This window comes from Rhinolophus hipposideros (genome assembly GCF_964194185.1).
Source record: "Rhinolophus hipposideros genome assembly, chromosome: X".
NCBI lineage: Eukaryota > Metazoa > Chordata > Mammalia > Chiroptera > Rhinolophidae > Rhinolophus > Rhinolophus hipposideros.
The window spans coordinates 5,033,573-5,059,122 of NC_138046.1; the positions used below are offsets into that span (position 1 = coordinate 5,033,573).

A 25,550-nucleotide genomic window follows, 5' to 3' on the forward strand; every position below is an offset into this window, starting at 1 on the left:
TACAGTAAATTTGCCGGCTACAAAATCCATGTACAGAAATGCAATGTCCATTGCATTTCTATACATTAACAATGAAATCTCAGAAAAAGAAATTTTAAAATACTTCCGTTTGCAATTGCAACAAAAAGCGTAAAATACCTAGGAATAAACTTAACCAAGGATGTGAAAGACCTGTATACTGAAAACTATATAAGACTTTTAAAAGACTTTATAAGACTGAAAACTATAATATTTTTAAAAGAAATTGAAGAAAATACAAAGGGAGAAAGATTCCATGTTCAGGGATTGGAAGGATCAACATTATTAAAATGGCCATATTACCTAAAGCAATATACAGATTTAATGCAATCCCCATCAAAATCCCAATGGTGTTTTTTAAAGAAATAGAACGAAAAATCTTCAGATTTGTATGGAACCACAAAAGACCCCGAATAGCCAAAGTGATCCTAAGAAAAAAGAACAATGCTGGCATTTTCACACTCCCTGACTTCAGCTTGTACTACAGGGCAACAATAATCAAAACAGTATGGTATTGGCAGAAAAACAGACACACAGACCAATGGAATAGAATTGAGAACCCAGACAAAAACCCCCATAAATATGGACAGATAATTTTTGACAAAGAAACTAAAAACATACAATGGAGAAAAGACAGCTTCTTCAATAAATGGTGCTGGAAGAATTGGAAAGCCATGTGCAAAAGAATGACACTAGACTGCTATCCGTCACCGTCTACCAAAATTAACTCAGAATGGATCAAAGACCTAAACATTAAAACCTGAAACAATAATTTGCATAGAAGAAAACATAGGTACTAAACTTGTGGATCTTGAGTTCAAAGAGCATTTTATGAATTTGATGACAAGGGCAAGGGAAGTAAAAGCTAAAATAAATGAATGGGACTACATGAAACTAAAATCTTCTGCACAACAAAAGAAACCATGGACAAAATAAAGAGGCAACCAACCGAATGGGAGATGATTGTTGCAAACAACGCCTCTGATAAGGTGCTAATATCCAAAACATATAAGGAACTCATAAAACTCAACAACAACCAAAAAAACCAAACAAACAAAAAATAATAATCTCATTAAAAAATGGGCAGAGTACCTGAAGAAACATTTTTCCAGAGGACATACAAATGGCCAATACACATGAAAAGAATGCTCAACATCACTAATCATCAGAGAAATGCAGGTAAAAACCACAGCAGATATCACCTCCCGCCAATTAGAATGGCTATCATCAACAAGACCAAAATACCATGTTTCCCCCAAAATAAGACCTAACCGGAAAATAAGCCCTAGCATGATTTCTCAGGATGACATCCCCTGAACATAAGCCATAATGCATCTTTTGAGGCCAAAATTAATATAAGACCCTGTCTTATTTTCAGGGAAACATGGTAATAACAAATGTTGGAGATGCTGTGGGGAAAAAGCAACACTCATACTCTGTTGGTGGGAATGCAGATTGGTGTAACCGCTATGGAAGGCAGTGTGGAGGTTCCTCAAAACACACAATGGGATTTATAGATGATGTAATACAGAATTGTACACCTGAAATCTATGTAAATTTACTAACAATTGTCACCCCAATAAATTTAATTTAAAAAATTAAGAATAGAATTACGATATGACCCAGCAATCCCTCTCATGGGTATCTACCGAAAAATCTGAAAACATTTATCCATAAAGAAATGTGCTCCAATATTCATTGCAGCTTTATTTATTGTGGCCAAGACATGGAAACAACCAAAGTGTCTTTCAATAGATGAATGGATAAAGAAGATGTAGCACATATACACAATGGAATACCATTCTGCCATAAAAAAAGATGAAATAGTACCATTTGCAACAACATGGATGGATCTTGAGATTATAACGCTAAGCGAAATAAGTCAGACAGAAAAGTAGAGAATCATATGATTTCACTGATATGTGGGATATAAAACTGAAAACAACAAAAGAATAAGACAAATGAAGAAACAAAGACTTATACAGACAATAGTTTAATGGTTAACAGAGGGTAAGGGGTATGGGAGTGGTGGAGGGTAAAGGGGCTCTAATATATGGTGATGGAAAGAGAACTGACTCTGGATGGTGAATACACAGTGTGATATATAGATGATGTATTACAGAATTGTACACCTGAAATATAAGTAACTACTATCAATTGTCACTCCAATAAAGTTTAATTGAGAGAGAGAGAGAGAGAGAGAGAGAGAGAGAGAGAGAGAGAGAGAGAGAGAGAAAGAAAAGAAAGGAAGGAAGGGAGGGAGGGAGGGAGAGAGGGAGAGAGAGAGAGAGAGAGAGAGAGAGAGAGAGAGAGAGAGAGAGAGAGAGAGAAAGAGAGAAAGAAAGAAAGAAAGAAAGAAAGAAAGAAAGAAAGAAAGAAAGAAAGAAAGAAAGAAAGAAAGAATGAAAGAAAAGAAAGAAAGAAAGAAAGAAAGAAAGAAAGAAAGAAAGAAAGAAAGAAAGAAAGAAAGAAAGAAAGAAAGAAAGAAAGAAAGAAAGAAAGAGAAAATACGAGGTCTGACAATTAAGTTTGTGAACTTTTTGCAGTGATGTTGCTAACTTTTTTTGAATATCAGAGGGATTATTCATTATGAATTTGTACCAACTGGACAAACAGTTAACCAAGTTTACTATTTGGAGATGCTGAAAAGGCTGCATGAAAAAGTTAGACGACCTGAACTTTTCACCAATTCATGGCTCTTGCATCACGACAGTGCACCAGCTCACAAGGCACTGTCTGTGAGGGAGTTTTTAACCAATAAACAAATAACTGTGTTGGAACACCCTCCCTACTCACCTAATCTAGCCCCAATGATTTCTTTTCGTACCCAAAGATAAAGGAAATACTGAAAGGAAGACATTTTGATGACATTCAGGACATCAAGGGTAATAAAACAACAGCTCTGATGGCCATTCCAGAAAAAAAGCTCCAAAATTGCTTTGAAGGGTGGACTAGGCACTGGCATTGGTGCATAGCTTCCCAAGGGATGTGCTTTCGAAGGTGACCATAGTGATATTCCGCAAAGGGGTATGTAGCACTTTTTCTAGGATGAGTTTGCGAATTTAATTGACCTCATATAATTTTGATTTTTTAATAAAGATACCAGAAATCTTTAGCTAGACTAAAACGAGAGAAGACCAAATCAATCAATTCAGAAATGAAAGAGAAGACATTACAACTGATAACATAGAAATATAAGGGATCATAGGGGATTAGTATGAAAAATTATCTGCCAACAAATTTGATAACCTAGATGAAATGGATAAATCACTAGAAACATACAACCTACCAACCGTGAATCATAAATAATCAGAGTAGACCTATAACTCATCGTGGAATTCAATTAGTAGTCAAAAAATATCCCAGTAAAGAAGAGTCCAGGGACATATGACTTCCTTTTTTTTTCTATCAAACATTTTTTTAATTATATTAACACTGATCCTTCTCAAATTCTTCTAAAAAACTGAAGAGCAGGTGACATTTAAAAATGCTTTCTATGAGGATAACATTAACCTGATACCAAAGCCAGACATGTAAAGTACAAGAAAAAAATTATAAGCCAATAATCTTGCTTAATACAGATGCAGAAATCCTCAACAGAATACTAGGAAACCATGCCCAACAGTACTTAAAAAGGATCAGACACCATTATCAAATGGGATTTATCCCTGGTATACAAGGACGGTTCAAAATAAACAAATCCATAAATGTGATACATCGCATCAAGAGAGTGAAAGATCAAAATCATGTTATAATCTCAATAGATACAGAAAAAGAATTTGAGAAAATTTCTCATCCTTTCATGATATAAAACTCTCAACAATTTAAATGCAGAAGAAATGTTTCTCAACATAATAAAGGCGATATATCATAAGCCCACAGCTAACATTATACTTAATTGTGTCAAAGCTGAAAGCTTTTCGTCTAAGATCAAGAACAAGAAAAGGAGACCCAATCTTTAGACTTCTATTCAACATAGTACCTATTCAGAGCAATTACACAAGAAAAAAATAAGCAAAAGGCATTGAAATCAGAAGGAAAGTGGTGAAATTGTCTGTTTGCAGATAACATGGTCTTACATTTAGAAAACACTAAGGATTACACACACACACACAAAAAAAAAAAACGCTGAGAACTAATAAATTCAGTAAAGTTACAGAATGCAATATCAATATACAACAATCAGTTGTGTTTCTATACACTAACAAACTATCTTAAGATAATTTGAGAAAGAAATCACATTTACAATTGCATCAAAATTAATAAAATATTTAGAGATAAATGTAACCAAGGAGGTGAGCAAGCTGTAAGCTGATGAAAAAAAATGAAAAAGACACAAATATGAGAATTGATCCCACATACTTGGATTAGAAGAATTAATATTGTTATAATACCGTACTACCCAAAGCAATCTACAGATTCAATGGAATCAGTGTCTAAATTTTAATGGTGTTTTTCAAGCAAAGAGAACAAAAGCCCTAAAATTTATATGGAAACAAAAAAAGATCCTGAATGCATCACATTTCCTGATTTCAAACTATGTTACAAAGTTATTTTAATCAAAGCAGTATGATACATGTATAAAAACAGACATGTAGAATAATGGACCAGAACCAAGAGCCCTGAAATATCCTACGCATATATGGTAAATTAATCTCTGAGAAGGGTGCAAAGAACACTGAATGGGTAAATGATAGTCTCTTCAATAAGTAGTGCTGGGAAATGTAGATACCCGAAAATAAGACCTAGCCGGACAATCAGCTCTAATGTGTCTTTTGGAGCAAAAATTAATGTAAGACCTGGTATTATATTATATTATATTAGACTGGGTCTTATATTAATTTTTGCTCCAAAAGACTCATTAGAGCTGATTTTCCCACTAGGTCTTATTTTCAGGGAAACACAGAATCCATATGGAAACGAATGTAATGGGATCCCTGTCTTACACAAGTCAGACAGAGTAACTTGAAATGAATTAAAGACTTAAATGTTAGACTTGAAAGTGTAAAACACCTGGAAGAAAGTATAGATCAAGAGCTTGTTGACATTAATCTTGGCCATGATTTTTTATATTTAACATCAAAACACTGGCAACAAAAGCAAAAATATTCAAGTTGGACTATTTCGAACTAAAAACTTCTACACAGCAAAGGCAATAATCATAAAATGAAGAGACATTTTACTGGATGGATTAAAATATTTGCAAACCACATGTGTAATAAGGGGTTAATATCTAAAATACATAAGGAATTCACATATCTCAAGAGCAAAAAACAGACAAACAAAACACAAAATGATACTATTAGAACATGGGCAAAGGACTCAATAGACATTTTTCCAAAGAAGGCATATAAATAACCAACAGGTACATGAAAAAGTTCTCAAAGTCACTAATCATCAGGGAAATGCAAATCAATACCATAATGAAAGATCACCTCACACCTGTTAGGATGGCTATTATCAATAACACAAGTGATAAAAAGTGTTGGTGATGATATGGAAAAAAGGAAACTCTTGGGCAGTTGGATGGTTCAGTTGGTTAGAGTGCAAGCTCATAACAACAAGCTTGCCTGTTGGATTCCCACATGGGCCAGTGAGCTGTGCCCTCAACAACTAGATTGAAAACAATGGCTTCAGCTTGGAGCTGAGCTGCTGGTAGGTGGCCAGTTGGCTCATTGGTTGAAGCATGGTGCTCATAACACCAAGGTCGCTGGTTCAATTCCCACATGGACCAGTGAGAAGCAATGGCTTGAGCTTGGAACTGAGCCTCTGGTGGACGGCCTGTTTGCTCAGTGGACAGAGTGTGGTGCTAATAGCACTGAGGTCACCGGTTCAAATCCCAAATGGGCCAGTGAGCTGTGCCCTCCACAACTAGATTGAAAACGACGACTTAACTTGAAGCTGAGCTGCACCCCCCACAACAACTAGATTGAAAAAAAAGGACTTGACATCCCAGAAAAAACACACTGTTCCCCAATATTCACCAATAAAAAAAAGGAAACTCTTGCACAGTGTTGGTGGAAATGTAAATTGGTACAACCATTATGGAAAACAGTGTGGTATTTCCTTAAAAAATTAAAAATGGAACTACCATATGTTCCAGTATTTCCATATCTGGCTATGTATCTCAAGAAAACAAAATTAGTATTCTGAAGAGACATTTGCACTACCATATACACTGCAACATTATTCGCAATAGCCAAGATATGGGAACAGCCTAAGTGTAAGTGTCCATGGACAGTTGAATGGAATACACACACACACACACACACACACACACACACACACACACACACACACTGGAATACATAAAAAAATGGCAATCTTGCCATTCGTGACAACATGGATGAAATTTGAGGGCAGTATGCTAAGTTAAATAAACCAGACAGAGAAGCTCAAACTCCTAAAAACAGAGAGAAGAATGGTGGTTCCCAGGAGGTGGGTGTGGGAAAAATTGTCAATTGCTACAAGATGAACAAGTTCCGAGGATCTAATGTACAGTATGGTGACTATAATTAATAACAATGTTGTATTCTTGAAATTTGCTAAAAGAGTATATCTTAAGCATTCTTACAAAAAATAACTCAGTGGGGTGATGGATATAGTGATTAACTTGATGTGGTAAATATCTCACAATGTATATGTGTATTATTATGTTGTATACTTTAAATATATACAATTTTACTGTGCTTGCTTTGGCAGCACATATATTAAAATTGGAACTATTTTACTTGTAAATTATACCTCAATAAGGTGAAAAAACTTTTCATATGAAAATAATTTCAAACTTATAAAAAAATTTCTAGAACAACATCAAGAATTCTAATATACCCCTTATCTAGATTCTTCAGTTGTTAATATGCAGCCTGTTCTCAATGGTTCAGAAAACAAAGAGGAAGAGAGAAAGAGGGAGAAAAAGAAAAGAGAGAGGGGAAAGGAGGGAGAAGGAGAAGAAATAGAAAAGAGATATTCAGGAGACCATGAAAATGGGACAGAAAACAAACGTGGAAAATTATTAACTGAAGAATCTAGATAAGGGGTATAATGCTACAATAAATGTGCGAGTGTATACATCTCTTTAATATTCTGTTTTTATTTCTTTTGGGTATATACCCAGATGTTGAATTTCTGGATCATATGGTAGATCTATTTTAAATTTTTTGAGGAACCCCATACTCTTTCACATATGTCTGAACGAATTTAAATCCCCACCAAGAGTGCGCAAGGGTTCACTTATCTCCACATCCTCAGCAACACTTGCTATCTCTTGCCTTCTTGGTGATACGTAGCAATTATACCAGGTATGATGCAATATCTTGTGGTTTTGTTTTGCATTTCCCTGATATTGAGCATCTTTTCATGGGCCTAGTACGCATTTGGATGTCTCCTTTGAAAAATAAATGTTGATTTAGTTCCTCTGCTCATTTCTAAATTGGTATTTGTTGTTCCTGAGTCGTATGAGTTCTTTATATATTTTGAATATTAATCCCTTATCCAATATATAATTTGCAAAAATTTTCTCCGATCTGTAGGTTATCTTTTCATTTTAATTCTTTCTTTTCCTGTGCGGTATCTTCTAAGTTTGATATCATCTCATTTATTGATTTTTGCTTCTGTTTGTAATTTTGGTGGCATAGTTCAAAAATGATTGTCAGGACCAATGTTGAGGAGCTTCTTCCCTGTTTTCTTCTAGGAGTTTTGTGGGATCAGGTCATAAATGTAAGTCTTTGATTCATTATGAGTTATTTTTTCTGAGTGGTATAAGATAGAGTTCCAATTTCATTGTTCTGATGTGTTTATCCAGTTTTCCCAATACCATTTATTGAAGACACTATCATTTCTCCATTGCGTACTCTTGGGCCTTGAATGGATATTCAACAATATCCATTGTTGAATATTTGTTGACCATATGCACAGGGGTTTAATTCTGGTCTCTATTATGTGTCTATTTTTAAGCTATTTTCATATGTTTTTATTTCTATAGGCTTATAATTTCAAATCAGAAAGTGTGATTCCTTTTGCTTTGTTCTGTCTCAGGATTACTTTGTCTATTAATGGTCATTTGTGGTTATATACAAATTTTACGATTGCTTGTTTTCTGTTTCTGTGAAGCATCTCTTTGGAATTTTCATATGGATTCCATTTAATCCGTAGATGGCTTTGTTAGTATGGACATTTAAAAATATTAATTTTCCATTCCATGAACATGGGAATGTCTTATATTTGTGTCTTTTTCAGTTTCTTTTATTGAAATCTTGTAGTTTTCATTGGACAGATCTTTCAATTCCTTGGTTAAATTTGTTCCAAGGTATTTTATTGTTTTTGATGCTATTTTGCTTTGGATAGTTTTCTTTATTTCCTTCGGATGTTTCATTATTAGTGTATAGAAATGCAATAGTTTCTATATGTTGATTTTGTATTCTAAAACTTTGTTGAAATTGTTGAGCAGTTCCAACAGATTTTTTATTGTATCTGAGATTTTCTATATACAAAATGATACATCTGCAAACAGCAACAGTTTTATTTCTTCCTTTTCAATTTGGAAGTCATTTATTTCGTTGTCTTGTACAATTTTTCTAGCTAAAACTTCCAGTACTATGGTGAGTAAGAGTTGTGAGAGTTGGCATCCTTGTCTTGATCCTGATCTTAGTGGAAAGGTTTTAATTTTTCACCATTGAGTATGTTATCTGTTGATTTGTGGTACATGGCCTTTATTATGTTGAGATATATTCCTTCTATACCTGGTCTGTTGAGGGTTTTTATAATAAATTGATGTTTACTTAGTCAAATGCCTTTTCTACATCTATCTCAATGATCATGTTATATTTATATCTCATCCTATTAAGGGCATATGTTACATTTACTGATTTGCATATGTTGAAACATTGTTGCATAAATCACATTTGGTCATAGTGTATAATCCTTTTAATTAGTTCTTGAATTTGGCTTGCTTTATATTTTGAGAATTTTTGCATCTGTATTCTTAGGGGATATTGATCTATAGATTTCTTTTAGTGTCTATGTCTGGCTTTTGTATCAGGACAATTCTAGCCTTGTAGAATGAGTTTGGAAGTGTTTCCTTCTTTTCAATTTTTTTTTGCAAGAGTTTGAGAAAGATTGACATTAATTCTACTTTACGTGTTTTGTAGAATTTGCCAGTGAAGCTGTGATGACTTATGTTTTTTCTGTGTTGAGGGGTTTTTCATTAAGGATTCAATCTCTTTACTCACTACTGATATATTTAGATTTTGTAATTCTTTCTGATTTAGTCTTGGTAGGCTGTATGCTTCTAGAAATTTATCAGTTTCTTCTAAGTTAGTCTGCTCTGATAGTGTGCTGGAATATCCCCTCATGCAGGCTGGACTTCCACAAATTCACTCTCACCTATGGGTATCTGCCCAGTTTCACACTCTGTAGGTACTTATTTTCCCTCACATCAGGACAAATGAGGGTGGGGTAGGTTTGCTGACTCCCTTGGATCCACAGCCCTTACTCAGGTTCCATTTGTTTATTTTGGGGTGCACAGTTGGGCTAGAAACCTTCTGTGATCCATGACATAATTTACAGAGGCACTTTGTCCAGTTATGGATGTTTAATTAGTTGCCTAAAAAGGGGGGAGAGAAAAGAAAAATGACTTATGCCACTATGATGCTGAAGTCATTCCTCATTTTTAAATATTTTTTCAATTATGGTTGACATTCAATATCATATCATTTTCAGGTATACAGAATTGTGGTTACACATTTGTACAATTTGTGAAGTGATTCCCCCAATAAGACTTGCACCCAACTGACACCATATGCAGTAGTAGTACCTCTGTTTTTGAACGTCTCCGTTGATGAACATTTCAGTTTACGAACGCCGTAAATTTTGTGGATCTATGGTATCATTAGATAGTAAAATTCATGCTAAATTTGCAGTTTTAGGGGTTGATTTTAAAGGTCTGGAATGGATTAATCCATTTTGCATTACTTTCTATGGGGAAACCGCGCCTCGGTTTTCAAACGTTTCAGAACTTGGACGGACTTCTGGAATGGATTACATTTGAAAACCGAGGTACCACTGTATAGTTATTAAAATATTATTGATTATGTTATCCAAGCTGTACTTGAAATGCCTATGACTGTTTTGCAATTACCAATTTGTACTTCTTTTAAAAAATGTGGTTTTTTTTCAGTTACAGTTGACATTCAATATTTTGTATTAGTTTCAGTTGTATGGGATAGTGGTTAGACATTTACATAATTTATGCAGTGATCCCTCTAATTAGTCTAGTACCCATCTGGCACTACATATAGTTGTTGCAATATTATTAACTATATTGTCTATACTGCACTTTATATCCTTATGACTATTTTGTAACTACCAATTTGTATTTCTTAATCCCTCCACCTTTTTCACCCAGTTCCCCAACCCTCTCCCTCTGGCAACCATCAGTTTGTTCTCTGCATCTATGAGTCTGTTTTTGTTTTGTTCATTTATTTTGTTCTTTAGATTCTATGTATAAGTGAGATCATATGGTATTTGTCTTTCTCAGTTTGACTCATTTCACAAAGCATAATACCCTCTAGGTTTATCCACATTGTTGCAAATGGTAAGATTTCATTCATTTTTATGGCCAAGTAACATTCCATTGTATATATGTACCACATCTTCTTTATCCATTTGTCTTTTGATTGGATCATTTAATCCATTTACAGTTAAAGTAATTATTGATAGGTATGTAGTTATTGCTATTTTATTAATTGTTTTCTGATTGTTTTTGTTGTTCTTCTCTGTTCCTTTCTTATTACCTTCCTCTCTTCCCTTGTATGGCGATGGCTTTCTCTAGTACGTTGTGTTTGTATTCCATTCTCTTCATTTCTTGTATGTCTTATAGATTTTTGGTTTGCGGTTACCATGTGCTTCATATATACCAAGGTATTTTTATAGAAGTCTATTTTAAGTTGATGGTTGCTTAAATTCAAACACATTCTAAAATAAGTACCATTTTAACTCAGTCCTTCTACATTTATGTTTTTGTTATTATCTTTTTACTTATTTTATGTGTATGTGTGTATCCCTTAATTTCCTCTTGTAATTACACGTGATCGTCCTACTTTTGCCTTTTAACCTAGATAGTAGCATTGGTGTTTGTTGATCCATTGCTTTTATTATGTCTTTGCCTTTGTCAGTGAGAATTTTTTCTTTGCAATAATTTCCTATACATATATTTTTAATTTTTTCATCTTCTTCTTAATGAAGCCCCTTTAATATTTCTTGTAATATTGGTTTGGTGGAGATAAATTTCTTTAGCTTTTTTTTTCCGGGAAGCTCTTTATCTCTCCTTCAATTTTAGATAATGGCCTTGCTGGGTGAAGTAATCTTGGTTGTAGGTCCTTGCTTTTCATCACTTTGAATACTTCATGCCAGTCCATTCTGGCCTGCAAAGTTTCTGTTGAGAAATCAGTTGACCCCATTGAGCAGTATTTGCCTTAGCAGGGCTCTGGTGCCTGCATAGCACACCCTTTGGGTATATTGTTTGTGGCACTAATTGGGTGGTACTCTGGCGTGGTCTGAAGCCAGCCACCAGGTATGCTGGTTCTGTAGCTTCTTCAGAGGGGTTCCAGTGCAATCCAATGTCAGCCGCTGCCTGTGTCTGGCCTGGGACCACCTGATAGAAGCTACAAAGTGATCTGTGATTGGTACCTTCCTGTGCTGGGCTTGGAGGCACCTGCGAGTGGTTATGCTGTGAACTGAGGCCTGCTACCTCTAATGCCAGGCTTGGGACCACTTAGCAAGAGGTCCAGGGCATGCCGAGGTCAACTGCTGCTTGTTTAGGGATTGTGAACCTTTGATCAATTTTAGGAAAGTCTACAGTGAGCCCAGGTTGGCTACTTGTGTGGTTTAGCCTCTTAAAGAGGTTTGGGTCAGGCACTTGAATTGAGTGGAGTATGGTCTCAGAGAATCACCAGGTTGAGGTGAAAGCAATGTTAGCTAAGTTAATGGAGACTAGGTGTCTACCTGCATCTGCAGGCTGTGTGTATGTGTGTGTGTGTGGGGGTGCTCAACAAAGGTACAATGGTGCTGGCCAGCACTTTAGTCCCAAAGAGAGCTGCCCCTCCAGCCCTTGCCCTGCAGCCAGACCATTCAGATCCTTTCCGTATGTCCCTGGCAGTTTTTGAGCTTCTGTATCTTCTCTGGAGCTTATGGTGAGTGCTTGTGAGTGAGTGAGTGTGTGCTAGAGGCCTTCTGTCTCACCCAGACTGAGTCATTGCTGATTTTCACAGCCAGGTGTTGTGGTGACTCCTCCTCCTCCTGGCACTAGTGCTCTGGGCTGGGGAAGCCAGTGTGGGGTTGCGACTCCTCCTCAGTGGGGACCTCCACAGCCAAGATATCCCTTCTGATTCTTAACCACTACATGTGGGTTTGGAACCAACCTGTTTCAGGTCGCCACCCCTTCTACAAGTTTCAATGTGGCTTCTTCTTTGTATCCATTATAAGAGTTCTGTTCATCTAGTAGTCAGGTTGTTCTCAAGGGTGATTTTTCTATAATTTAGTTGTAATTCTGATGTGATCATAGGAGGAGGCGAGCACCCACTCCACCATCCTGACCAGCAGTTCTCCCCATTCTTTTTTAAATGTGTAATTTACATACAATGGAATCAACTCATTAAAGTGTACAAACTATGTAACCTTGCTAACAATTGTCACCCCAATAAACTTTAAAAAAAAACTCAATGACTTTTAGTAAATTTAATAAGTTGTGCATCATTATCACAATGTATTAGAACATTTATTTTTCCTCAATAAAATCTCTCATATCTTTATACGTATTCTCTGTTCCAACCCCCAACTCCAGGAAATCAATAAATTACTTTCTGTCTTTATGAATTTGCCTTTTATGGATATTTCCTGTAAATGGAATCATATTATACATGGTGTTTTGAAAGAACGCCTTTCACATATCATGATGATTTTAGGTTCATTCATGTTATCACATATATTAGTACTTCATTACTGTTTATTTCTAAATAGTATTCCATTATATAGCTATATGACATTTTGTCCATCCATTCAGTTTGATGGAAACTGGGTATTTTCTCAGTTTAGATCTTATGAGAAATGCTGCTACAAACATTTGTGTACAAACCTTTTGTGGGAATATATGTTCTCAGTTTTCATGGTTATATATGTAAGAGTTTAATTGCTTCATCAATTCAGAACTTTATGTTTAACATTTTGAGTATCTGCAAATTTCTTTTTTTTTTTTTTTTTGGAAAATGTACCATTTTACATTACCACTGAAAGTGTATGAGGGTTCCCATTTCTCCACATCTTCACCAACATTTGTTATTGTCTTTTTTTTTAATTGGAGGATATTGGGGAACAGTGTGTTTCTCCAGGACCTATCAGTTCAAAGTTGTTGTCCTTCAATCTAGTTGTGGAGGACGCAGCTCAGCTCCAAGTCCAGTCACCGTTTTCAGTCTTTAGTTGCAGGGGGCACAGCCCACCATCCCATGCAGGAATTGAACCGGCAACCTTGTTGTTAAGAACTCGCACTCTAACCAACTGAGCCAACTGGCTGACCCTCCAGAAGCTCAGCAGCAGCTCCTTGTCTTCAATCTAATTGTGGAGGGTGCAGCTCACTGGCCCATGTGGGAATCGAACCAGCAACCCTCTTGTTCAGACCTCGTGCTCTAACCAACTGAGCCATCCGGCCACCTCGTTATTGTCTTTTTTTGTTATGGTCATCTTAGTGGCTATAATATGATATCTCTTTTTGGTTTAATTTGCATTTCCCTGTGGGATAATTATTTTTCTTTTTAACTAGAGAAAGATAGTAAAGAAAAATTTTCTATGTACTTTGTTTCTCATCCCAACGTACATGTGCCTTCTCTTTTCTCCCCCCTCTCCTAAACAGCAGAAATAACGACTATCCTAAATTTGTTATTTTATCTTTCAAATATATTCGTAATATTTTTATGTGCTTATCAATTCAACACTAAATAATACATACCGTGTCTGCTCTTAATTTTTGCATCAATTTTGGCATGCTGTACATCTTCTATATTGTGTTGTGGTGGTTTTTTTTAACCTCAAAATTATGTTTGGGATTATCAATATCTGCATGTGTATATTCAGCTTATTTATTATTCTGATAATTATCATTCTATGAATAAATTACAATCTATTTTCCTTTATCCTTCTTAGATAGTTTCTATTTTTTTCCCATTATAAACAATATACGTATGTGTGATAGTTTTTCATGGCAGTATATGTAATGTTGAGATTCCTGGTTCCTAAACATGAAACATTTCCTACTTGACTAGATATTGTGGCATTGCTTACCATAGCATATTTTCAGCTTATGTTCTCTTAGAAGTATGCATCTGAGCAGTTCCATTTCTCTATGTTTTGCCAATACATAATGTTGAACTAATTTTTTTTTGTCAGTGCAATAGGTGAAAAATGGCATCTCATTACTGATTTAATTTGGGTCAGGATTCTTAGTCTGAAATTATTGTTAATCTTGTTAATATTCTTTATCTGTTTTTTATTGGTGTTTTTGTCTTTCTGTTGTAGAGCTATAGAATTTATTTATATATTTTGGATATTCATTCTTTGATATTTATAGTGCAAATAACTTCTCTCAGTTTGTTGTTGGTCTTTTAACTTTGTTTATGACTTCTTTTGTCGAACAAAATTATGTGACAGTTTGAATGAATAAATATGTTTTACAATTTCTGCTTTTATGTCCTATTTATAAGGCATTTCAGAAATCTGAGGTTATAAAAATATTTTCATATATTTTCTTCTAATATTTTAATGCTTTGTTTTCCACCTTCCAGTGTTTATTGTAGCTATAGTTTACTTTTGTTTATGATATGATATGCATTTTTTGTATGAAAACCAGTTTTCTAGTACTTTTAAAAGATCATCCTTTCCTTACTGATCTAAATGACACTTTAATTTTACACCAAATTTTCATATATACCTTGGTCCTTTTATAGTCTCTCTTGTTTTTCTGTATGACCTTGATTCTGTCTTTTTATTTATATAAATCTATTCTCTAAGATGGGTTAATAAAAGTATTTAGCAGTTAAGGTTGTCGAATGGTAGAATTTGTAATAATAACTTTTATTTATTACACACATTCAGATACTTTACTTGTAATATTTCATTTATTATTGTAAAAACTGAGAATCAGGAAAGTTGTTTTCCCAGTTTGTAAAGTTGGTAAACTACAGAGATGGGATTTGAACTCAATTCTGATTCCAAAATCTGTGTACTTTCCAATAAGTCATACTGCCTATCAGTACTAATCAAATCACTTACTGTAGCTGGGATGGTTCATTGAAGGTACTCAATAAATTGTTCCTATTTTTATTTGATAACATTTTAACTTCCTTTTCTTGTGGACTTTACAGGAATGCCTAACTCTTCTGGCCTTGTGAATCGTCGTAATACCATTTCCCAAACTGATGCCACTGTAGTGGCATTTCTGAAGGAAGCTGGTGCCATTCCCCTTGGCATAACCAACTGTAGTGAGCTATGCATGTGGTATGAATCCAGTAACAAGATCTATGGCCGATCCAACAACCCATATGATTTGCGGCATATTGTAGGTGGAAGTTCTGGTGAGTTGGACATTTCAATTAGTAAATCCCTGTGAGGAAGGTATACAGATACTATTGCACAGACTTCTGGAAAAGTCATGATTAGGTGTTTATGGTAAAGTCAGTTGCAAGAGTTGTCATGGATTTGAGAAGAACATTATAGACAATGAACATTCATCCTCTCGGTTCCTTTCTGTGTTGGGGAGAGGGAGAGGGAGAGAGAGAGAGAGAGAGAAGAAGAGAGGAGAGGAGAGGAGAGAGAGAGAGAGGAGAGAGAGAGAGAGAGAGAGTTAATGAAGTTGGTTTAGCTTAAGACCTATGTCTTTTTGAGACAAAGATGATAAAATAATGTAAGGACACTGAGCGCTGATAACTATTCTTGGTACCAGAAACTGTGCTAATGCAAAAATATAGCACATATGGTCATGGGAATCCTCTCTAAGGAGATGACATTTATAATGAAATCCAAAGGATCAGAGACAGCTAACCACTTATTGGGTGTGAGGGCAGTGGGTCAAACAGTGAATGTTCTAGGTAGAGAATACAGAAAGTACAAAAGCCTATGGTGGGAGCATGCTTAGTGTGTTCAGTGAACTGAAAGAAAGCCAGTGTAGTGAGTAAGACAGAGAAGAGTCAGAAATGAAATTAAGAACTTTTGTCCAGATCAGATTATGTAGAGCAGCAAAAGCTGAAGCAAATAGAGAAATTAAAAGTCTGTTTTAGTTGTCCAGGAGATAAATGATAGTGGTTTCAACTATTGTTTGTGGAGATTAAGAAAAGTAGATGGGACACAAGATAGATTTTAAAGGTAGACTGGAACATGACTTGCTGATAGATTGATTATGGGAATATGGGTGTAAATATAAAAAATAACTCCTAGATTTCTGACTCGAGAGATGGTACAGCCATTCATTCAGATGGAGAAAACTGGAAGAGGAAGGACAAATGGAGGCAGTATGACTTAGGAATATCACTTTGAACAGGTTATGTGTAAAATGTTTATACGGCACCCATTGGAGGTGTCAAGTAGCCAATTGAATGTGCATAAGTCAGAGTAATTATCCGGGCTAAAATCATTTAGGAGTTATCATAAGCATAGTAGAGTATGTAATCTATAACTTATAAGAGTAGATGCAAAAAAAAACAAAAAACAAAACACGGGATATGTTTTGATGGAGAAGAAGTGGGGCCTGTGACAGCACCACATCAATTTGAAGGTTAAAAAGAGGAGACATATCCAGCAAAGGAAATTAGGAATGAGCAATAAGTGATATAAGAGGAAAACATATGAGTAAGATAGTATATTAGAGACTAGAATTTTTTTTCATTATCTGATGATGATTTTTATTAATATTTTTCTAGCTTTTTACAGTTCGGCATATACAGATTACAAATTGATTAATCTCTTTACTGTATGAGTCACCCAAAAGTCCAAACTTCCTAGTTAGCATGTATCATTTGCCTGGCTACCCCATACAAACCTCTAGAATATTTACCCTTCACCCTCCTCCATCTCCCAGCTTTGAAGCAACTCTCCTACAGCCACTGAGCTGTGTGGTGGTCAGGGCCAGCAGGCTGGCCAGCTGCCTCCAGACCCCTCTTCCTACCCGCCTTACCTGTGGATCAGCTCACATGGACCTTCTCAGCGTAGAGACTAGAATTTATAATACATGGCTTTTGTCAGACCTGAAGACATGTATATGTGAGTTAGTAAAATATAGTGTTTAATCTTGTGGTTACTAGAGCCAAAGAGAACATTGACAGTTTTTTTGCTATGTGACCTTGGTAACATAATCAAAGTACTCAGTGGGTAAATTTCCTCAACTTATAAAATGTCCATAATAAAGAAACCTGCCTTGTAAGGTTATTGTGATAATTAGAAATGTAAATGTGACTTTAGGTTTCTGGTTTGGCATGTTAGGAGCTTGGAAGTTCCTGTTCGCATTCCCACAACAGGAAAAATAAAAGCTTAACAAACTGAAAATCAGCAACTCTTGTCAGAAACATCAGAAAATTTATGCCACAGGGCAAACCACTGTCTCAAAAATTGAAGATAAAGACAGGCAGATACAGAGAATCAGAACATTCCAGAAAAGGGCAGAAACAGAAAACTCTGTGAGAAGCAGTATAAGGAAAGGGAAACTTGAACTGTAATTGACAATTGCTTGAGGTTCAGTTTGGGAAAGTGTGAAAGTTAAAATATCTGGAGGCCCCCAACACATTCATAAATGTTATAGCCAGGAGCCCTACCAAATTATCATAGTGAAGACAGGAGAAAAATCACCTTGTGCTTCTGGCAGGGGAAGGGGGTAAGTAGCTATCTTGAAATACTGTGTTTCCCCGAAAATAAGACCTAGCTGGACCATCAGTTCTAATGTGTCTTGGTGGTAGATGAGGTAAAGGGGATCAAATATATGGTGATGGAAGGAGAACTGACTCTGGGCGGTGGACACACAATGGGATTTATAAATGATGTTATAGAATTGGGTGTTATAGATGGGTGTTATAGAATTGTACACCCGAAATCTATGTGATGTTGCTAAATAAGCTGTTTTATCAGAGGCTAACTGAGGTTTTACCAGAGACCAACTGAACCAACCTGGAGAAAGGAAAATACCCAACTCCAGCTCTCTCTAGGCTTCCTGTCCCAACGAAAGAGGAAAAACAAAACTCAGAAGCATATATTAAGGTTACAGGCCATGAGTGCAGAATAACTAAAAGACTAAGACATAATCATAGGACTATAGAATGCTTTCCCTCCCCCTACATCTTAACAACATATCAATAGGACTTCTATATAACCCAAGAATACAACAAAAAGAACTGTGCATCATAAGTGTTATATAATACGGCTCTAGGGAAACCCAAAGACTACAGTGAAGACAAAACCAAGGATGCAAATGTAGCATCTGGCACAGATACAGCAAACAGTAAACACGTCCTAACCCCTAGCCAGATAAATATAGAATTTCACAACACATGTCTATGTATCTCAGTTCCTTTTACTCGGTATATCATTTCTGGCTTTCAGCAACAAATTAAAGCCATGTTAAAAGACATAATCACAGTTTTAAAAGACAGATTTAGATATGGCAGGGATGTTGAAATTATCAGACCAGGAATTTAAAGCAACTATGATTAATGTGCTAAGTGTGCTAATGGAAAAAGTGGACAACATGCAAGCACAGATGTGTAATGTAAGCAGAGAGATGGAAGCTCTAAGCACACTATGATACAAGTGAAGAATTCCTTTGATCGGCTCATTGATACACTTGACAGAGCTAAGGAAAGATTCAATGATATTGAAGACACATCAATGGAAACTTCAAAAACTGAAATGCAAAAAGAAAAATATAAAAAAGAAAAAATATTCAATAACTGTGTGATTATAAAAGGTGTAACATACATGTAGTGGTAATACCAAGAGAAGAGATAAAAGAACAGAACAATTGAAGACATAGTGATAATTTCCCAAAATTAATTATAGACTACCAACTAGAAATCCAGGAAGCTCAGAAAATAATAAGCAATGTAAATACCAAAAATAAAAAATAAAAAAATTTACCCTAGGCATCATATTCAAAGTGCAGAAAATCAAAGAGAAAAGAAAAATCTTCAAAGAAGCAAGAGGTAAAAATATACTTTACCTATAGAATTGCAAGGATAATTATGCAATGGACTGATTGTGTCCTTCCATTCTTCTTTCCACTGTATTAGAATACAATGAGAAGACATATGTTTGAAACCCAAAAGGGTGTTTTCAACAGAACCAAACCATGCTGGCACCCTTATCTTGATTTTCTAACCTCTAGAATTGTAAGAAATAAATTTCTAATTTATAAGCCATGCAATCTATGGTACATCATTATACAGACCAAACTGACTAAGGCAAATTACAGCAGACACATTTTACCAGAAACCAAGTAAGCAAGAAGAGAGTGGAGTGAAACATTTAAACTGTTAAAAGAACCACCAACCTACATTTATGTATCCAGCAGAATTATCATTCAAAACTGAAGGAGAAATAAAAGTTTTTCAGGGAAACAACCTTGAGTGAAGTTGTCCACCAGTAGACTTTCAGTGCAAGAAGTATTAAAAAAAATTCTTCAGAGAGAAGGAATATAATATAGGTCAGAAACTTATATCTACATAAAGAAAAAATCATTCAAGAAGGAATAAATGGAGATAAAATATTTTATTTTTGTATTTAAATTGATCTAACAGATAACAATCTTTTTTCAAAATAATAACTGGGTGATTATAACTGGATAAATTAGATGAATAACAGCAATGTTATAAAAGATGGGGGAAGTGGTAATACTGTTATAAGATAATCTCAATATTTGGCAAGTAACCTGATGTTAATTGAAGGAGGACTTGGGTGAGTTGTAAATGTATATTGTAAACTGAAGGGCAAACACTGAAAAAAAAACACCCAAAGTCTAATTTATATGTAAGAGAGGAGAAAAATATAAACATAAAAAATACTCAATAACAACCAGAGTAGGTAGAAAAAGAACTAGGGCAATAAATAGACAATAGTAACAAACGTGGTAGATATTAACCTAACTATATCAATAATCACTCTAAGTATCAATGGCCTAAATACACCAATTAGAAGACAGATACTCTCAAATGGATTAAAAAGACTCAACTCTATGTTGACTACAAGACACTGACAAATTAAAATATAAGTAGAATAAAATATTAATTAAAATAATAATAAAATCAACAAAATAAACTAAATAAACTTTTAAATAAAACTAAAAATAAATTAAATATAAAGACACACATATTAAAAATTGTTAAAAATATACCATGGCAGCACTAATAAAAAAAAAAAAAAACCTGAAGTAACTTTATCAATTTCAGATGAAGAAGACTTTAGAAAAAGAAACATTATTAGCAACAAAGAGTACATTACATATTGATAAGGGGTCATTTCTTCAAGAAGGCGTAAAGATCCTTAATGTGTATGTATGAAACAACAGAGCATCAAAGTCTGTGAAACAAAAACTGATAGAACTTTAAGGACAGAAATAGATGAATCCCTTATTATAGCTATTGTCTTAAATACTCTTCTGTCAATAATTGACAGATCCGTAGAGCAGAAAATTAGTAAGGACACTTTAGAACTGAACAGCATCATCAATCAACTGGATCTATTTGACATCTATAGAAAACATTTTCTCAAGACCTGCAGAATATACATACTTCTCAAGATTGCATGGAACATTCACCAAATAGACTACATTCTAGGCTATTAAACAAACACTCCTTAACCAATTTAAAATAATAAAAATCATATAAAGTATGGTCTCAGATAAAAATAAAATTAAACTAGAAATCAATTATAGAACAATAGATGGAAAAAGTTCAAATACTTGGCTATTGAACAATACACTTTAAAAAAAACAGATGAAAGAAGAACTAAATGAAAATGGAAATACAACTTATCAAAATTTGTGGAGCAGTGATGTCAGCAAGACAGCAGAGTAGTTATTTCTAAGTCCTCACTTCTTAATAGAAACATTAAAAAATAAAACTAGAAACTGGCTAACATAATTTTAAAGGAATTCTGGAAAACAGTCAAAGGTCTACAGCCACCAGTGAATGCACAATCAAGAACAATCCATATTCTAAATAGCTGTAGATTACATAGTAATTTTACTCAACCTTGGACCACACTCTGGCAATGTGGGAGGAAGTAATCACATTTGTGATTGGGAGGAAGCATTCAACATTCCCTCTATGTAAGTATAGGGAATAGAGCAGAACTGATTTGAAATGGTCTAACCTATATGGAGGCTTCCTGAATAGCTACACTCTTTTTTCCTAACTCCGAGCTCTGATGAGAAACTGAAGCATACCTTGGATCTCAGAATGGGAAAAGGTACAGGAAAGAGCAGGCATGACTCATTAAAGCTGCAGGGTAATTACAGACCTGCAGGCACCCAAGGCAAGAGGTTAGATGTACAGGGATACAATAGAACATCCAAGGATCCAAGAATAAGCTAACATAAGACTGTTTGGGAAATTATGATATTTAAAGAGAGTACTACATGTAGGGGAATTGAAAAAAGTGCGCACACACACACACACACACACAGAGGCAAGACTCACTCTCAGAGAAGACCTGAAAAGACTTCATGCCTTCACGCCAAGGCTGATCTCAAGGCTCAGAACAAGACTTACTTATTAATGAAGGTCTTCCTCAGAATTGAGAAAGTCTACAAAAATAGGAGAAGTGGATGCTTTCTCAAATGCCAAAATTTCAACAAAAATCATGAAGAATAAAAAGTAACAGGAAAACATGGCTCATTCAAAGGAAATAAATGAAGTGAGATAAGCTGTCAGTGAAGAAATACAGGTATTGGTCTTACTAGACAAAACTTGAAAGGAATTATCAAATGTGTTCTAATTGCTAAAGCAAAAGATGGGCAAAGAACTAAAGAAAATTGGGAAAATGATATATGAACAAAATGAGAATATTTAAAAAGAATGCAAAATTCTAAAAGGGAAACAAAAGTAATTCTGAAACTGAAAAATATAACTTAATTGCAAAATTTACAAGAAGGGTTCAATAGCAGCTCAGTCAGATGAGAGAATCAGTGAATTTGAAGACTGGTCATTTGAAATGATCAAGTCTGAGGAGCAAAAGGAAAAAAAATGAGAATGAGGAAAAGTGAATAGAGCCTAAGGAACATTGAGACATCAGCATGAAGATCAATGTATGCATTATGGGATACCTTAAATGGGGAGAGGAGTGAGGGAAATTTTAGTTGAAGAAATAATGGCCCCCAAACATCCAATATTTGAGGAAAGACAGGTCTACAAATACAAAATTGAACTCCAAATAGGATAAGTCTATGTAGACCCCTACTGAGACACATAATCAAATCATTGAAAGACAAAGGGAAAATACTAAAGTGGCAAGAGAAAAATGACTGGTTTGTAGAAGGGATCCTCAACAAAATAATCATTAGATTTCTCAGCAGATACTTGGGCGGCAAGGAGGCAGTGGATTGATACATTAAAATTGTTGAATGAAAATAACTGTCAACTCCAGAAAAACTGTGCTTTAGAAATGAGGGAGGAATTAAGATACCCCAAGACAAACAGAAGCTGAGGGTGAGTTCATTGCCACCAGAAATGCCCGACAAGAAATAATAAAGAATCCTTCAAGTTGTAATGAAAGGACACTAGAGAGTAATTCAAAGTCACATGAATATAAAGATCTCTGGTAAAGGAAATGCATGAGTAAATATAACAACCAGTATAAGTGAAATTTTGGTTTCAAAATCAACTTGTTTTTATACAGGATATTTAAAGGCACGATCATAAAAATTGTTATAAGTCTATGTTAGTGGATAAACAGTATATATGGATGTAATTTGTTAAATCAGTTATAAAAAGTGGAGAGAGAGAGCTGCATAAAAAGCATAGTTTTAGTATGCAATTGAAGTTAAGTTGGCATACATTTATAATATTGTTATGACTTTAGGATGTTGTTTTGTGTTCTTTTATGAGATGGTCAGTCAAGTGCAGCCTCAAGAGGAGACACAGTTGGAGCTCAGGAAAATAAAGTTTATTATACTCCCAGGTCCTAGAGGCAGGAGGCACAGCAAACTATGCAAGACCACATGGGAAAGACATCAGTATGGTCAGTTTTCAAAAGATAGTAGCAGGGGGAATGTTTGAGCCACAGTCTTTATTGGGGTTTCTGCGGGAAAGGCCAGGCAGGGCAGGGTGAACAGTTTAGGACTGACTAGTTTGAATAATTTCAGTGGGCTTTGGACTATAGGAGTGGTCTCTGGTTGCCTTGTATCTGGCCCTGAGATAATAGAGGTAAAACAGTAATGCCTTCTGTGGTACCTCCAGATAGAGGAGGTATGGCTCTGGATTGGTTAGTTTGCATAAACGGCACACTTATGGATAGGCCATTTGCCATCTCTAAGAACTGACTATCCAAGGGAGGGACAATCTCTCTCCAGTCAGAATTATGTTTTTAAGATATCAAAGCATATAAATTATAATTTATAATTCCATGGTACCCTGCAAAGAAAATAACTGTAGAACATACAAAAAAGGGAATAGGGAGAGAAACATAGAGTCACTACAAAAAATCAACTACGCACAAAGGAAATCAGTAATGAAGGCAACGAGGGATGAAAGCTGTAAGACATAAATTTTTTTTTTAAAACCAAAAAATCAAAAGTGAGTCCTTCCCTATTAGTAATTACACCTAATGTAAAATGATTAATCTCCTGAATCAAAAGACATAGATTGGTATAATAGATTAAAATCATGATCCAAATAAATGCTATCTACAAAAGACTCACTTTCAATCTAAAAACACAGAGAAGTTAAAAATGAATGATGATAAAATGTGTTCCATGCAAATAGTATCCTAATTTGCTTATTTAACAGGAACATTTTGCATTTCCCATAGGTGGTGAGGGCTGTACCCTGGCAGCTGCCTGCTCAGTGATTGGTGTGGGCTCTGATATTGGTGGCAGCATTAGGATGCCTGCATTCTTCAATGGCATATTTGGACACAAACCTTCGCCAGGTAATATTAAAACATGATGAAAAGGTGGTTCTACTTTTATGATTCAAGCAATGCAGAAATTTGGTCCCTACCAGCATAATCTTACCTATAAGCATGGTTATTATGTATTTCTTAATATTCTTAAATAAAATAGCTACTGTTTATTGAGCACCAATTCTGTGTCGGCATGGTACGAGTTTTCTCCATAACTAATTTTTATTTAATCCCCACAGTAACCCTTTCAGGGAGAAATTATGTCCATTTGACTGATGACAGGTTCAAAATTCAGGAATATTAATTAAACCTGCACATAAGGGATGTACATATCTTTTTGAATTATTATTTTTGTTTTGTTATACTCAGTAGTGGAATTGCTGGGTCATATGTAAGTTCTATTTTTAGTTTTTCAAGGAATCTTCATACTGTTTTCCATAGTGACTACACCAGTTTTCAATCCAACCAGCAGTGTACGGGGGGAGGGGGGGTTCCCTTTTCTCGACCTCCTTGCTAACACTTATTTGTTTTATTTTTTATAATAGCCAATCTTACAGGTGTGAGGTGATATTTAATTGTGTTTTTGATTCACATTTCCCTGATGATTAGTGATGTGGAACATCTTTTCATGTGTCTGTTTGCCATCTATATGTCTGTCCTCTTTAGAAAAATGTCTATTCAGATCCTCTGTCAGTTTTTTAATTGGATTGTTTGGGGGTTTTTTGCTATTGAGTTGTATGAGTTCTTTATATATTTTGGGTATTAACCTGTTATTGGATATATCATTTGCAAATACTTTCTCCCATTCAGTGGGTTGCCTTTTTGTTTTGTTAATGGTTTTCATCACTGCAAAAGCTTCTTAGTTTTATGTAATCCTACTTGTATATTTTTGCTTTTATTGTTCTTGCCTGGGTAGACATATCCAAGAAAATATTACATGGGCCAATGTCGTAGAGCTTATTGCTTACGTTTTCTTCTGTAAACTGTATGATTTCTGGTCTAATATTTAAGTATTTAATATGTTTTTAAATTAAAGTTTATTCTGGTAACAATTGTTAGTAAAGTTACATAGGTTTCAGGTGTACACTTCTGTAATACATCTTCTACAAATGAAGAAACAAAAACTTCATAGACACAGACAATAGTTTAGTGGTTATCAGAGGGTAAGAGGGAGGGGATGGTAGATGAGGGTACTTCATACATTTTAAATTTATTTTTGTATATGGTGTACAAAAGTGGTCCAATTTTTTTGCATGTAGCTGTCCAGTTTTCACAACCCCATTTATTGAAGAGAATGTCTTTTCCCCATTGTATATTCTTGCCTCTTTTGTCATAGACTAATTGACCATGTACATCTGGGTTTATTTCTGGAATTTCTATTCTCTTCC

The 25,550-nt window shown here is 35.0% G+C and overlaps 1 protein-coding gene across 3 annotated transcripts in view; it reads left to right on the forward strand.

Moving 5' to 3' along the window:
• FAAH2 (fatty acid amide hydrolase 2) overlaps nt 1-25,550 on the forward strand; it is an 81,274-nt gene that overhangs the window by 32,150 nt on the left and 23,574 nt on the right. For 2 of the 3 annotated variants that reach the window (XM_081043170.1, XM_081043172.1), the window contains exons 4-5: nt 15,429-15,638; nt 24,070-24,189. In XM_081043170.1, the coding sequence (XP_080899296.1) occupies nt 15,429-15,638; nt 24,070-24,189 (330 nt within the window). The remainder of the gene's footprint in view (nt 1-15,428; nt 15,639-24,069; nt 24,190-25,550) is intronic. The other variant, XM_081043171.1, reaches the window with a different exon arrangement.